At 38.6% G+C, this 13,965-nt stretch overlaps 1 protein-coding gene across 2 annotated transcripts in view; it reads left to right on the forward strand.

Annotated features, from left to right (window-relative positions):
* The window catches only part of DMXL1 (Dmx like 1), a 136,903-nt gene that overhangs the window by 34,941 nt on the left and 87,997 nt on the right, over nucleotides 1-13,965 (forward strand). For both annotated transcript variants that reach the window (XM_074953007.1, XM_074953006.1), the window contains exons 8-12: nucleotides 4,254-4,443; nucleotides 7,867-8,035; nucleotides 10,819-11,031; nucleotides 12,528-12,781; nucleotides 12,890-13,574. In XM_074953007.1, coding sequence (XP_074809108.1) covers nucleotides 4,254-4,443; nucleotides 7,867-8,035; nucleotides 10,819-11,031; nucleotides 12,528-12,781; nucleotides 12,890-13,574 — 1,511 coding nt within the window. The remainder of the gene's footprint in view (nucleotides 1-4,253; nucleotides 4,444-7,866; nucleotides 8,036-10,818; nucleotides 11,032-12,527; nucleotides 12,782-12,889; nucleotides 13,575-13,965) is intronic.

Consider the following 13,965-nt stretch of genomic DNA (forward strand, 5'->3'; position numbering starts at 1 on the left):
CCTGGAGACCTTGGTTTAAATCCAGTTTCTTACTGTGCTAATTCAACAATACTAAATTGTGGCTGCTCTGCTACTTCAGTATTTACCATGTGCTGCCTCACACACCTCATGTTTATGCATTCTGTTGAGGTTCTTATATGCCCTGTTTTCCACAGTTTGAGCACTTCCTGTGAGTAAAAAGTTGTTTCCTATTACCCTGCCAGCAAAAGGCAGACTTGTATTATTATTTTTTAAGATGTGAAGGTGGGAAAGCTCTCTGGGTGGAGAGAGAGAGAGAGAGGTTTTGCATTTAGCTCTGGACAGGAATCACATCTTTTGGTCCAGATACTAATAAAGTTATATCCCTACATAAGTCTTAACAGGCAGACCTGGTGAGTGTTCTGACTTCTGCAGTACAGTGTGTATCCAACAGTAGTTAAGCACTCTATCTATTTGTGCATTATATTATAGCACCTCCTCTCTTTATGGTCTCCCAGAATCTGATTATAACAAAATTCTCGTTTGTGCATGGCTTCTTGCTCATATGTGCAAATGCTGTTTCCTCATGGTGGTGTGAAAGATCTCCACTGGTGCTCGATTTACTTGAGTATCAAGTACAAAATCAAAATCCTGTCCTAAAGACCCAACATATCATGGTGACAGGCACGTTAGGACCTAAATAAAATGGTCATTCACACTGAACCCCAGTTTCCTTCTGTCTGTATCAGACAGAAGGAATTTTAATATACCTAAATGTAAATGGATACATTTAGGAATAAAGAATGTAGAATTACAGGATGGGAGACTATCCTGGGAAGGAGTGACTCTAACTCTTTGAGGGTTGGGCTGAATAATCAGGGCCCTGTGAAATATGTTTAATTGTGAATTTTCTGATTTATTTTCTGATTTATTTTTTTTCTGTTTTAAAAAAAATGAATTCCATCTTTATGGTTTTTTTAAATAAAAATTGTTTGATACATTAACAACAATTAAGTAGCCTTACTATAAATACATAAAAATGTTCAGAATTGGATTGGGAAAAACTGATTTTACCCAAAAAAAAAAACAAAAAAAAACCCATACAATTTAAACAGAACATCCTGCAGGTATACAGTATTACAGTAAAAGTAACACATTTTAAATCACTGTTTAAGGTAGCAGTGTATAATATGACCAAACTGACATGGCTGAACAGTAACACAAGAAGTCCACAGAGATGCGTGTACAGGGGGCAGGGAGTGTGTGTCGGCACGCTGTGTCTCTAAGCAAAGCACTCATCAGCCTGAATGTTTGTTCAGATAGCAGCTAGCAGCAACCACTCCTGAGCCTGAGGCTGGTGCGTGGACAAGCACTCCCCTATCCTCCACCCCAGCTCAGAAGAGACCGGGTACACCAGTAGGGTAGGAGGGACATCCTGACATCAGCCCACCTTCCCTCGGCTCTGCACAGCAGATCAGGAGGCTCCTGATCCACAGCAGCTTGACTCTCAAGTGCAGCTCCACATAGCACAGCCATGCAGCCTGCCGCGCCTGCTGCTGAAGTCTTAGTTCCGGGGAGAGCAGGATTCCACGTTAATGTTTTGATTCTGTCCGTGCTCTCTCAGATTTCACAGAGCCCTAGATAATCAGCTGAACATGATCTCCCAGTGTGACAATATGACCAAAAGAGCTAATGCGATCCTGGAATGCATAAAGGGGGGAATCTCACATAGAAGTAGAGGTTATTTTACATCTATATTGGTCACATGCGTGATCGTTGCTAGAATATTTTGTTCAGTTCTGGTGTCCACAATTGAAGAAGGATGTTGATAAATTGGAGAGGGTGCAGAGAAGAGCCACGCAAATTATTAAAGTGTTAGAAAACATGCCTTAGACTCAATGAGCTCAGTGAAGGGACAGTAAAGGGGTGAGTAGATTAGTCTAAGTATCAACATTGGGAACAAGTAGTTAATAATCTCTTTTTTTAGTAAAGTAAGGTACAACACAATCCAATGGCTGGAAGTTGAAACTAAATAAATTGAGGCTGGAAATAAGGTGTACATTTTTAATGGTGGGAGTAATTAACTGTTGGAACAATTTACCAATGCTTATAGTGGATTCTCCATCACTGTCAATTTTTAAATCAAGAGCAGCTGATTTTTCTAAAACGTGCTCTAAGAATTTGGGAGAGGTCCTGTGGCCTGTGTTGTACAGGAAGTTAGACTACGTTATCATAATGCTCCTTTCTGGCCTTGGAATCTCTGATCGTCCTTTTTTGATTATCCCATGATAGGTCACTCTTTGTCCTGCCAATGGAATCCAGTCTAAGACACACTTTATACTTCTGCATAGATATGTCTGTCTAATTACTGAGTGAGCAGATTACTGTGCGGAGCAGCACTTCCATCTTGGTTACATGATCTCTCCAAAGCATTCCTGGGATACTTTTTAAATAACACTGGTGGAATACTTTCAGCCTCCGGTTGTGTATTTCTACCATCTAACATGTTTCCAAGTTGTATAATCTCACTTTAGCATGTAGATTTATCTTCTTACTCTTCTTGATGTTTGGCAAATGAGGAAATGATCCATGGACTTTGCTGATTCTTGCCTTTACTACTTTAGCGAGCTGGCTATTAACAGATACTGTACTTCCAAGGTAAACAAAGTCATTGACTCTTTTTTTGTACTCTTGCTCATCTATCACACGTCCACCGGTGTTGACATCATTTTCTCTGTCAGTATGGGCTTGGTATTCTGCATACTGATATATAAAGTCCCACTCTAGCACCTTCTGCTTTTATGCTCACAAATAGTCTCTTCATTCCATCCAAACTGGTCTCCAATATGACTATATTATCTGCAAAATAGAAGTCTTGCAGCTTCTCCTGCCCAAACAATACGAGTGACTTCAGCAGCAGCTATTGCCCTTCTCATCCTAAAATCTGTGACCATGCAGAAAAGTTGCGGGGATGATAAGCAGCCCTGCCTTATGCCAGGAACAGTCTTAAACCATTCTGTGTCTACAGTATCTGTCCTGTTACAGCCCACAGTCTTGTCACAAAGCATTTATTAAATTAACAATCTGTGCTGTCCTCTGCTAATTGGCTTTCTTTGAATCCCCTCTCTCTAAGTCAGTTATCAGTGAGTGCAGCTGCAGCAGTCTGAGGCCCTTCACAACTGTGCCCTCCTTACTTACTCTGTATGTTATGTTGCCCTCCACTTCTGTGCTCTATGAATGCCAGCCTTGACTGCCCACTTGAATTCCACATACATAGTGTACCACCTCTTATATAGTGAATGTCCTCCATAAAACTACTACCTTGGCAGTCGTCAAATTGATCCTCAGAATTCATCTTTACTATCATGGCTACAGGAATTTGCCATCTGATAATTTTTAAGTTGATTGATTGTGTGTGTACACAAAACAATACATATTACCATTTCCCTAGCAACTCTCACATGGAATCACAAAATTATGCCCACAAACTAGATATATAACGAGAACATGTTCCTGCATCATTTGTTACATCCCCTTTTAGTGTCTTGTCTTAAACTACATTGTAAGCTTGTCTGGGAAGGGAACTTGAACGTCTGTATAGTTTTTATAGTGCCTAGCACAGTAGAGTTCTGATCTTGATTGGGATTTCTTGATGCTATTATAATGCAAATCATGTCTAGAGGAATAAGCATGGAAGTGGTCACAAATAACTTACTATAGTTCTGTCCATTGTATAATCATGCTGTATGGTTTTGGCCATATTTTTGTACAACCTTATCTATGTTCAAATTTCCATATCTGTAAAATGAGGATACCGATCTACCTACCTAGCTTACAAGAGAATGCTGAGGATTATTAATATTTGTAGAATGCTTCAAAGAATAAAACCTTATAAAATATTGGCTATCAATATACAGTTCACTTTTTCTATCCAAATGGCTAGTTTTTTATGCTGGAACCAAAGAGCCTATATTGCATAGTTACATAACTGCAAGTTTGAAGTGGCGGAAAGCACATAACAGTGCTGTATTCATGACCGTTCACTAAACTTCTAATATTTAAAATAGTTGCACACTTATGTCCATTGCAGGTTCCAAAGTTTCACCTGTTTTCTGGGGGTATTTATCAGGTTAATGAACTTTGTTTTGTAATTTTTTTTATATGTTGCCTAAGTCATAGTGTCGTGCATAATTCTGGAAATTTATAGTTATGTTCTTACCCACATAAAATAATGAAAGGTTTTAGATGCTCAGAATATAACTAGTTTCTTCAACCTGCCTAAAACTTTCTTTCAGTGGTGTTGTATGCAATGTACTGCTGACTTGCTGCAAGGATAATGTATGCCGTCTCTGGGCAGAGACTTTATTACCCAATGATAGTTTATCATGCGCTGGTGGATACAACCATTGGACTGAACCAGTGAACTTAACCAATAACTTCAAAAGAAATGCTTCTAGTAAGGAACGAATGCAAAATGCTTTAGAGGTGAGAACTGTTGGACAGTACTTGTCTGCTTACAAACCACATCTTTTTTGTATTTATTAAAAAAATTACTTGCTGAATAGATTCTGAGAATAATTTGTTTTATAATTTCTTTGGAAAGCGTGTTTAAAAAATAGATGGGGTTGAGTGTAACTTTTAGAGTTAAGTTTCTGATGTGAATGTTTAAAATGAAGTAAAACTTATTTTCTTGAACGATCTGTAGTATTCTCCTAAAGTTAATTGTTTCAGCTAACATGCCTTCCAGTATGCATGTTAGCTTTGAAAATGAGCTATATAAAGAAAAATCCAATAGTTGCAGGTAAAGTTCGGCATCTCTGAGGGTATTAGTCACATAAATGGAGAGACAATATATTGAGTAAAGACATTTAAAATACAGAAGAAGTTTGAGTTCTCTTGAAATCTCTGTGTGTCAATTGTGCTAAACATGTCAGTCCAGGTCACAATTCCTTGCACAACAGCCCTCCTTAAACATCTTAGGGCAAAGGGGACGACAGTGGCTTGATAGTATCACTACCCCTTTTGTCTTAAGGCCAGAACCCTCTCCTTGAGGTCATGAGATAACACCAGGATGAATGATTGGGAAGATAAAGGCTATTGCTGCACTAAATCCATAAGTTATTGGAATGGCAAGATACAAAGTAAAATAGTACCCCATCATGTCCCTATATAGTGTAGCAGGAAAAGGTTGAAATATTCCCCTCATTCTCCATCTGCCAGTGCTCATGCTCTGAGCACTGAGGTAGAGTACTCCATAATTTTTAGTTTAGTGTGGGAAATATGGTGTATGATAGAGAGCGTTTAGGGTGTAGATGCGGTGGAACCCCAGTTAGGATGGTGCTTTGAAGTACCTGTGATAGGGGTTCTCTGGTTACCTCAGGAGTTGTGGAATGTTCTCTTGCCTCTTTGGTAAAGAAATGATGGTATTGTGGGGAGAAGGTTATATTTTTCCCTCTCTTGCTACCTTGCTTGAGGTTTAGGGGAAAACTGCTTTCTGTAAGGCCTTACATATTTGTGGAGAATGGCCCTGCCTGCCTGCCTGCCTCCTTCAGATGAAAAAGTGCTGAGTAAAAATGTCCTGAGGTACCTTTGAATACTTGTGGAGAGAAGTTAAGAACAGCCAGCTCCTACACAAACTTACTGGTAGGATTAGATGGATGGTCTTTATGTCTCTCAGATGACGAGCATAAAGCAGAGGAAATGGTGTGTGTGATGGTCTGAGTGGGAAAGTTTGAAGTTTCAGATTCTGTGGAACAGAATCTTATAATGAAACTCTAGCAGGTTGATCCACTGCCAGTGCCTGCAGACAAGCTTTGTAGGATCTGTATAACCCCAACAGAGAAGAAACTTACTAAAACAAGATATTACCACATGCTAAAGCAGCAGTTTTACCAAATCTAGAATCGGTGACCATAACATAGAAATGGAAACTAGAAGACCGCACAGTGCAAGCCCAGAGAAGAAAAACTATTCCACCAGTGTCGGTAACCAGTGTAACAAACAGAGACATAGTTTCTGCCCATTTCAGTCTACTCATATGTTCTAAGTCAAAGGGAATGCAAGAGACAAGACTTTGTTTTCTCATTTTAAAAAAGTGAGGAAAAAAATGGGAGAATGTTATGTAACAGCCTATACCACAAAATTAGGAATGAACAAGAATGACAAATTGAGAAAGGATAAAACCCCAACATACAGGGTAGTCAAAATCTGGGTAGGTTGAGCCGAACTGACAGATATCTGAGGTTTTTCTTTGTTTTTACACTATCAATGCTTGTACAGTTTTTCATGCCAGTGAGGTATTAAATTGTGACAACACTAAGGTGAATAGTACATAGGAAAGTTTGACTTCAGCAATATCATATAGGTGACCATGTCACCTCATGAAAATTTGAATCTATCTTGACTAAAGTTTTTCGGGGGGGGGAGTAAGTAAGTATCTAAGCAAATACTTTGCCTCAGTGTTTAATGAGGAACTTGGGGACAGTGGCAGCATGGTTAACGGAAACTAAGATATGGAAGAAGAAATGACCACCTCCAAGGTGGAAGCCAAGCTCAGTGGCACCCTGTGGGCAGGCCTGGATGATCTCCTTTCAAGAATATTAAAGGAACTGGCACATGAAATAGTAAGCCCAATGGCAAGGATTTTTAACTAATCTGTAAACTTGGGGATCGTATCCTGTGACTGGAAAATTGCAAATATAGCACACATGTTTAAGAAAAGAGCGGGGAGTGGGGGGGGGGAAAGTGATCCAGGAAACTACAGTCCTGTTAGTTTGACCTCAGTTGTACACAAGGTCTTAGAACAAATTTTGAAAGAGCGTAGTTAAGGGCATAGTGGTAAATGATAATTGGGATAAAATAGAACATGGTTTTACAAAAGGTAGATTGTGCCAGATCAACTTGATCTTCCTTTGAGATAACAGATTTTCCATACAAAGGAAATCCAGTAAATGCAATCTATCTGGATTTCAGAAAGGGCATTCTATACAGTTCCACTGGGAATTTATTAGTTAAATTGGAGAGCTGGAGATTAATATGAGAATTGAAAGGTGGTTAAGGAACTGGTTAAAATGGAGACTGTCGTGCTGAAAGTGAACTGTCAGGCTGGAGGGAGACTACTAGTGAAGTTCCTCAGGGATGGGTTTGGGACCAATCTTATTTAACATTTTCGTTAATGACCTTGGCACAAAAAATTGGAGTGTGCTAATAAAATTCACAAATGACACAATGTTGGGAGATATTGCCAATATAGAAGACGACAGAAATACTATACAAGAACATCTGGATGACCTTAAAAACTCGTTAAATAGAAATGGAATGAAATAGTGCAAAGGCCAGGTACTTAGGGATTATCAACAAGAATTTTTGTTATAAGCTGTGGAGTTACAAGTTGGAAGCCACAGAGGAAGAGAAAGATCAGAATGACTGTGAGCCACCAATATGATGCAGCTGTGGGGAGAAAAAAAAAGGCTAATGCAATTGTAGAAGGCATCAGGTGAAGTATTTCTCATACAGATAGGGAAGAGTTGTTACCATTATACAATGCACTGGTGAGACCTCATCTGGAATACTGTGATTTAGTCTGAGAATGAAGGCTGTACAGGTACAGCCCAATACATTGGAATACAAACTTCTCTGAATTTTACTACTTCTATTCAAGGCAACACAGTGTACATACAGGTTTTCTACAGGATTCTGAAGATGTTAACATCCTTTACAATGTAGTTCTTTTTCTATGGAAGATACATTATGAACAATACAGTTCGTAAATTCACCAGTGCACTTTTTAACTGTAAAAGCTACTTCCTTTTGGTTAAAATTTCTTTCTTTTCTAGAAAATAATGTATAGATTAAATCCTCCTTTTTTTCCTTTGGAAACAAAATTAAAATGACTTATTCTCCACACAGTTAAATCTAAGGCCCTTTCGAAGAGGAAGGAGAAGGTCACTTGCCCTCATAGCACATACGGGATATTCCCCACATCAGCAAGATCCTCATGAAGTTCATAGGAACACTCCTTTGCATGCAAATGCACTCTGTCACTTTCATATTGCTGCCAGCATCAACCCAGCCACAGGTAATCATGAGCAGTTAAGATTTATGATACAAGAAGGCAATACAGACTTTTCTCTGTGTGGTGTGTGTTGCCTGTGTAACCTTAATTTGTCTCCCTGTATTTATACATTCTGATGGACTTTATTTACCTGAGCACAGGACTTCGACCTCATTCAGTGCACAGGATGAATGGTGCTGACTTAAAGAGCAACTCTTCAATATTCTGTTTTCTTCTCATGGTTTAATATGTGACCTTATGTGTATTCATTGCACACTATTTAAATCCTGCTCTGAAGACAGAATTACCAATTCCTCATGGCTTTCTTTGGTGCTCATTGCCATACTATTGGAGTGATTCACAACAAAGCTGTGAGATGAGGGTGTGGAACTGACAGAGATTAAGGTCAAAAGTATCCACTCATTTTGGGTGCCCGATTTGAGACTCCTAGGACTTGATTTTGTCATAGTACTTATCAATATATGGCCTTTTATATGTTCAAAGCACAGCTTTGATGTCAGCTGAGAGTTCTCAGCACTTTTGCAAATCAGACCCTCATGTCACCCAGAAAATGAGTAACCTACAATTAATGGCCATCCCAGAGCAGTTCCATCTAGTGTCCTGAATAATGTAGGTGTCTGTGCGGGGCGGGGGCGGGGAACAGTGGTATGTGATCATGTTACAGTATTACAATGTATGTATACAATGGGTCCAAATAAAGGTTGCAGAGGAAACCTTAATTGTGGTGGTACTGCATTTTTGAGTGCTTAGCATTACAATTTTAATGTTCTTTTAATATGGTTTCTTGTGTGTAATATAGGGGGTGTGTACTTATATAAGCATTTTTATCATGAAACCACATAAGACTTAGTAATGATGTGTAGCTGTTACATAGCCCTCTTCACTCATAGATCTTAAAGTCCTTCACCAAGGAAGGTAAGTGTAATTGTGAAGCATGCTGTGATTACAAATCAGGTGGCTAGAAATGATAGTATTTAATTGGAAAAAGGAAGGGAGGATTTGAAGGCTCATTATGAATCATTGTCTGGGTATACCGCAAGAAGGACAGGAGACTTGTTATGGGTTTTAATCAGGCCGCAACTTTATTATATAGGTGTCTGGGACTACCCAGCAGATAAAGTGTACAGTGCAGGCAAATCCATGCTTATTCAAATCAATTCTCCGGGGCTTCCACCACCCCCCTTTGTTTAATCCACGCTTATTCAAATCAATTTTCTGGGGCTTCCACCAGCCCCCCTTTGTTTCCATCTGGGTCTCCCAGCCGACCCATCGCTTGGACCTTGCCATCCACCAGCCTCGTAAGAGAGTTAAGGAGGGCTATGAGAACAGGGGGGTTGGCTCCCTGCCATACCAATCATAGGAATCCCCAACACCCTCCCTCGTTCTGTTTCTTTATCCAGTAGACATGCTGGCTTTCTTGCTGTGGGGACAGAGACTTGCCCCACCCAGGTTTTGTACCTTTCTGCACATTCTGGGTGGGGGGAGGGTGTGAGCCGTTGCTGCAAGCTGACCACCGAGCACGTTTTACAGCAGTTTCTGACCACCTTCCTCTCCACACCCCCCAACCGCAAAGCAGAGCTGCCCTTCTTTGGGTAAGCCCAGACAAATTCTGCCCCCCTTTAGTTGTGGTGCAGTCATTAGTAAAGTCCTAGTATGAACTGTTAGAACTCTCAAGAACCAGCATTACAGCTGATTCAGAATAAAAGCTAGAGTGAAAGAAGAGACAATACTCCATTCGACAGACTTTAATAATACATTTTAGCCTGGGAAGGTGGGGGAAGAAGAGGGTTCCTTTCAAAAAAAATATTGTAAAAAATATTGAAAGTTCAGTAAATGTATACGAATGTTAAGTCAGCCTGCACATCATGTTCTTGTTCATGTTCAGTTTAGTATGTTCCTTTCTTAAACTAATTTTAATTCTGCCTTATAACTCATCTTAATGCCAGATTCATGATCTTGAGAGCTGGCCCTCTGTGGCTAACTAACAAGAGAACCTTATTCTGGAAGAATTGAAATTTCTTGTCTGCGTCTACATTTCTCTTTTCGTGATTTTATTCCCTGTGCACTCTCCTCCTTTCCCCTCATTCTTCCTATATTTCTTTGTTCTCCATTTCCTTGTTGTGACCCTGGCATAACTACCTGCTTGAGCAGTTTAAAGGCAGTACCAATTTCCATGGAGAAAAAAGCATATTTGCACTCAAAAGTGCTTTGTCTGACAGGATGTTGAATTTGTAGCTGCCTCAGCACATTGTACTGCTGCATAAAATGGGAGTATGGGAGAACTTTTAGGTGGGGCGGGGGTTACAGATAAGAAGAGCCTGCTGCTGCCAGGTGTGCCATGTGAGAATTCTCAGCAGGTCACAAGTGGCTGCACTCTTGCATCCTATTTTTCAGATCATACAAAACTATAAAATATCCATCTGAAACTTGTTTGTATCATTTACTTTGTGTCCGTTGCATGTGTAATAGTGGTTCCCTGGAAGATAGTGTAAAGTATTGGGGATTGGTAAATATCTGTGAAATCCCTGCTCTACAAAACACAATATACAGTGGGCTAAAATCACCTGAGATCTGTGGTGGCTTCTGCTGGCGTAAACCATGGCATATAGGGCCTTTGAGAGCAGAAGATCTGCCCAGGGGAGATGGTGGTAGAATCCCTCAGGGTGAAGCAGGGTTAGGCTTGCACGTGTTCGTATAACTTTTGCCTTTTTCACTGGTACGACGAAAAACACATTACCACTACCTCTTCCTCTTTTGGAAATTACATTAACTTCTTGGCATTGCAGACATTCCTCTACTCCCTTCTATCACCTCTCTGAGTCTCAGTGAGAATGAAGAGAAAAGTGGGCCTTTTGTAGTGCACTGGCTGAACAATAAAGAACTGCATTTTACCCTGTCCATGGAAGTATTTTTGCAGCAGCTTAAAAAGAGCTTTGAGCAACATTCTTCAGAGACCAGCACTGAAGAGTCAAATCAGTTGGATGGCAAATCAGATGAAGGTAAAATGTATATCATAGATATGTTTCTGTTCTTTATAATGTGCTGTAATTTTGTTAAGTAAACCAAATGTTTAAATTAGTTAATACTACTTCCTGAGTTTTTGAGTACCTGAAGTTAAATCAGCTATGTCCTCTTAATCTTTGCACTGCTAATCTGGATGCTTTTGTATAGGAATACAGTATTGTAATAAGTAGGCATCAGAATATAGGACTAGTGAGTTCATAGATTTATTTGGTGCAATTAAATATGGTTGTGAACCACTTATTTTCATATTTACATTGAATCTTTAATGTTACAATGTAATTAGAGCTAATGTCCATTATCTGACACACATTGACCTCTTCACTTGTTTTACACCAGTGGTTTTCAACCTTTTTTCATCTGTGGGCCCCCAAAAATTTGAAACAGCAGTGCGGACCCCTTTGGAAATCTTAAACATAGTCTGCGGACTCCAGCTTGAAAACCACTGTTCTACATACATGTTCAACAGGTTCCATTTCAAGAAAAATTAAGGACAGCAAAGTAACTTAATTTAGGAGACTGTGTATTTGTATGTTGCAAGGTTGTTTGATATAAAGAATAGTAAGTAGAATACAAATAATTATACTGTTGATACCCTCACAACTCATATGTTGTCAATTGTGGGACGCATTCTTGAGGTAAAACTGTAAATATGTCCCACAAGCTACAAAGCACTTGAGTTTCAACTAACATGCATGATAGTATCATTCTGGCCTGAATCCCTGTGTAGGACTGACTGACAGCTGCGAGGAATTATTTTAAGTCCTCTGTTCAAGTTCCTCAGTCTCCTGAATTATTCCTGGAAGAAACACTATTTTATGTAATTGTCTATTTAAGAATAATGTGATTTTTCCAAGATACGAAATATTTTTTCCTTTCCAAAACTGACTGAAGTTAATTTACACATTTGAAATGAAAAAAAAATTTGCATATGATTTTGAGCTTTAATAATTATATTTAAAACCAATAAAGCAACTAGCATTAAAACATATGTAAATTCAAATTGACAGTTTTTGTTCTGAATGTGCTACACAAGGGAACTGCAAGTAAATTGTAAAAAGTCAATTTCCATTAAGTTTTAATAATTTGAAACTGTTAATTGCTTAGCTGTCATGCTTACCAATGTAATATAAATACCTAAACTTCATAAAGAGACTTTAAGACTAATGTATTTAGATGAGAAATACATATTATATTAGGAAGGTGTTGTAAAATAGCTTGACGTACATAATATAACTTCCTGCACTTTTCTCAGTCAAATATAGGAATGTATTCAATTATGTAGCATTAACTTGGTTTAGAGATTTAATCATTACCCTTTCAATTTGCTTAAATCCATGTTTGTATGAATGGTTTAGAAGAGGCTTAAAAGGAAGTTTTGAATAACCAAGCAGTGTTGCCTATAAGATTTTAATTTCCAAATGTAGCTTTCATTCATGGGTTTCTTTACTTTATATGTGTGTCCTTCTGCCAGAAGCTGATGATAGTGGAGAAGATCAAAAAGGAAATCAAGAGAAGAAAGAGCTGGGTAGTGAGAAAACTGTTCCAAAATCTGGCTTTGTTCCTGTATCTTCTGCTGCTATTGATCATGAGATTGAAATACTGTTGTCTCAGTGGAGCAAAAATGCGGACATGCTATTCAGTATTCATCCCATGGATGGTTCATTGCTGGTATGGCATGTGGACTGGTTAGATGAATATCAGCCTGGTATGTTTCGCCAGGTGCAGGTATTATGGCTTTTTTGGATTCAAATATATATTTATTATTCAATGAGGAGTACATTAATATCCTCCTTATTTGTTCTAATGCATATTATTTTTCCCCTTTAACTCTAGGTATCTTTTGTTTCAAGAATTCCAGTAGCATTTCCAACAGGTGATGCAAATTCTCTTTGCAGAAGTATAGTGATGTATGCCTGCACCAAGAATGTTGACCTCGCTATTCAGCAAGGCAAACAGAAGCCCCTTGGCCTTACACATTCCTCATCTATGCTTATCTCTTCTGCCCACAGTAAATCAACTAACAGTTTAAAATTAAGTATCTTCACCCCCAATGTTATGATGATTTCAAAACATGCAGATGGGTCTTTAAACCAATGGCTAGTTAGTTTTTCAGAGGAATCTGCTTTTTCTACTGTGCTCAGTATTTCACATAAATCTCGATATTGTGGTCACCGTTTTCATCTTAATGACTTGGCTTGTCATTCAGTGTTACCCTTGCTGCTGACAACTTCTCATCATAATGCTTTAAGATCACCGGATGTTGACAGCACAAAACAGACAAATGATACTTCAAATTCTGGACAGTCGCCTTTAAGATCTCAGAATAGAGGCACTACAAGTGTAACATCCCAGGATCCCAATGCAGTTTATAGTGAGCTTATTCTTTGGCGAGTTGATCCAGTTGGTCCATTATCCTTTTCTGGAGGAGTTTCTGAACTTGCACGAATTAATTCTCTCCATATTTCAGCTTTTTCTAATGTGGCATGGCTGCCTACACTTATACCCAGTTACTGTCTTGGTAAGTTTTCTGAGTTAATTAGAATATTTAAAATCTTCAGTTCTTAAAACAACTAGAATAGGAAAAAAATGATGCTAGTGGTATGGAGAATCTAAATATGTTGAATGATGGAACTTTTAAATTATCTCTGGTTGGTTTCCAAAGTGTGGATTTTCTGAAAGATAACCCAGACTAAAATTTCAGAAAAATTTCCCTTTAATTTTGGTAAGCTTATAAAAAGCCACTGGATATTTTCTGCCCTCTTAATTATATGGCACTATAGATGTTTTACAAGCTAAAGAGAAGGTCACTGCCCTTTGTTTTAAAACCTTAGATCTAAACGTTTTTTTAAAAATGCATAAATGTTAATGTTAGTGGGTAGGAAAAATATTAATACAGACAAGGAGAGTAC

The sequence above is a fragment of the Natator depressus genome, chromosome 5 (genome assembly GCF_965152275.1).
Source record: "Natator depressus isolate rNatDep1 chromosome 5, rNatDep2.hap1, whole genome shotgun sequence".
Taxonomy (NCBI): Eukaryota; Metazoa; Chordata; order Testudines; family Cheloniidae; genus Natator; species Natator depressus.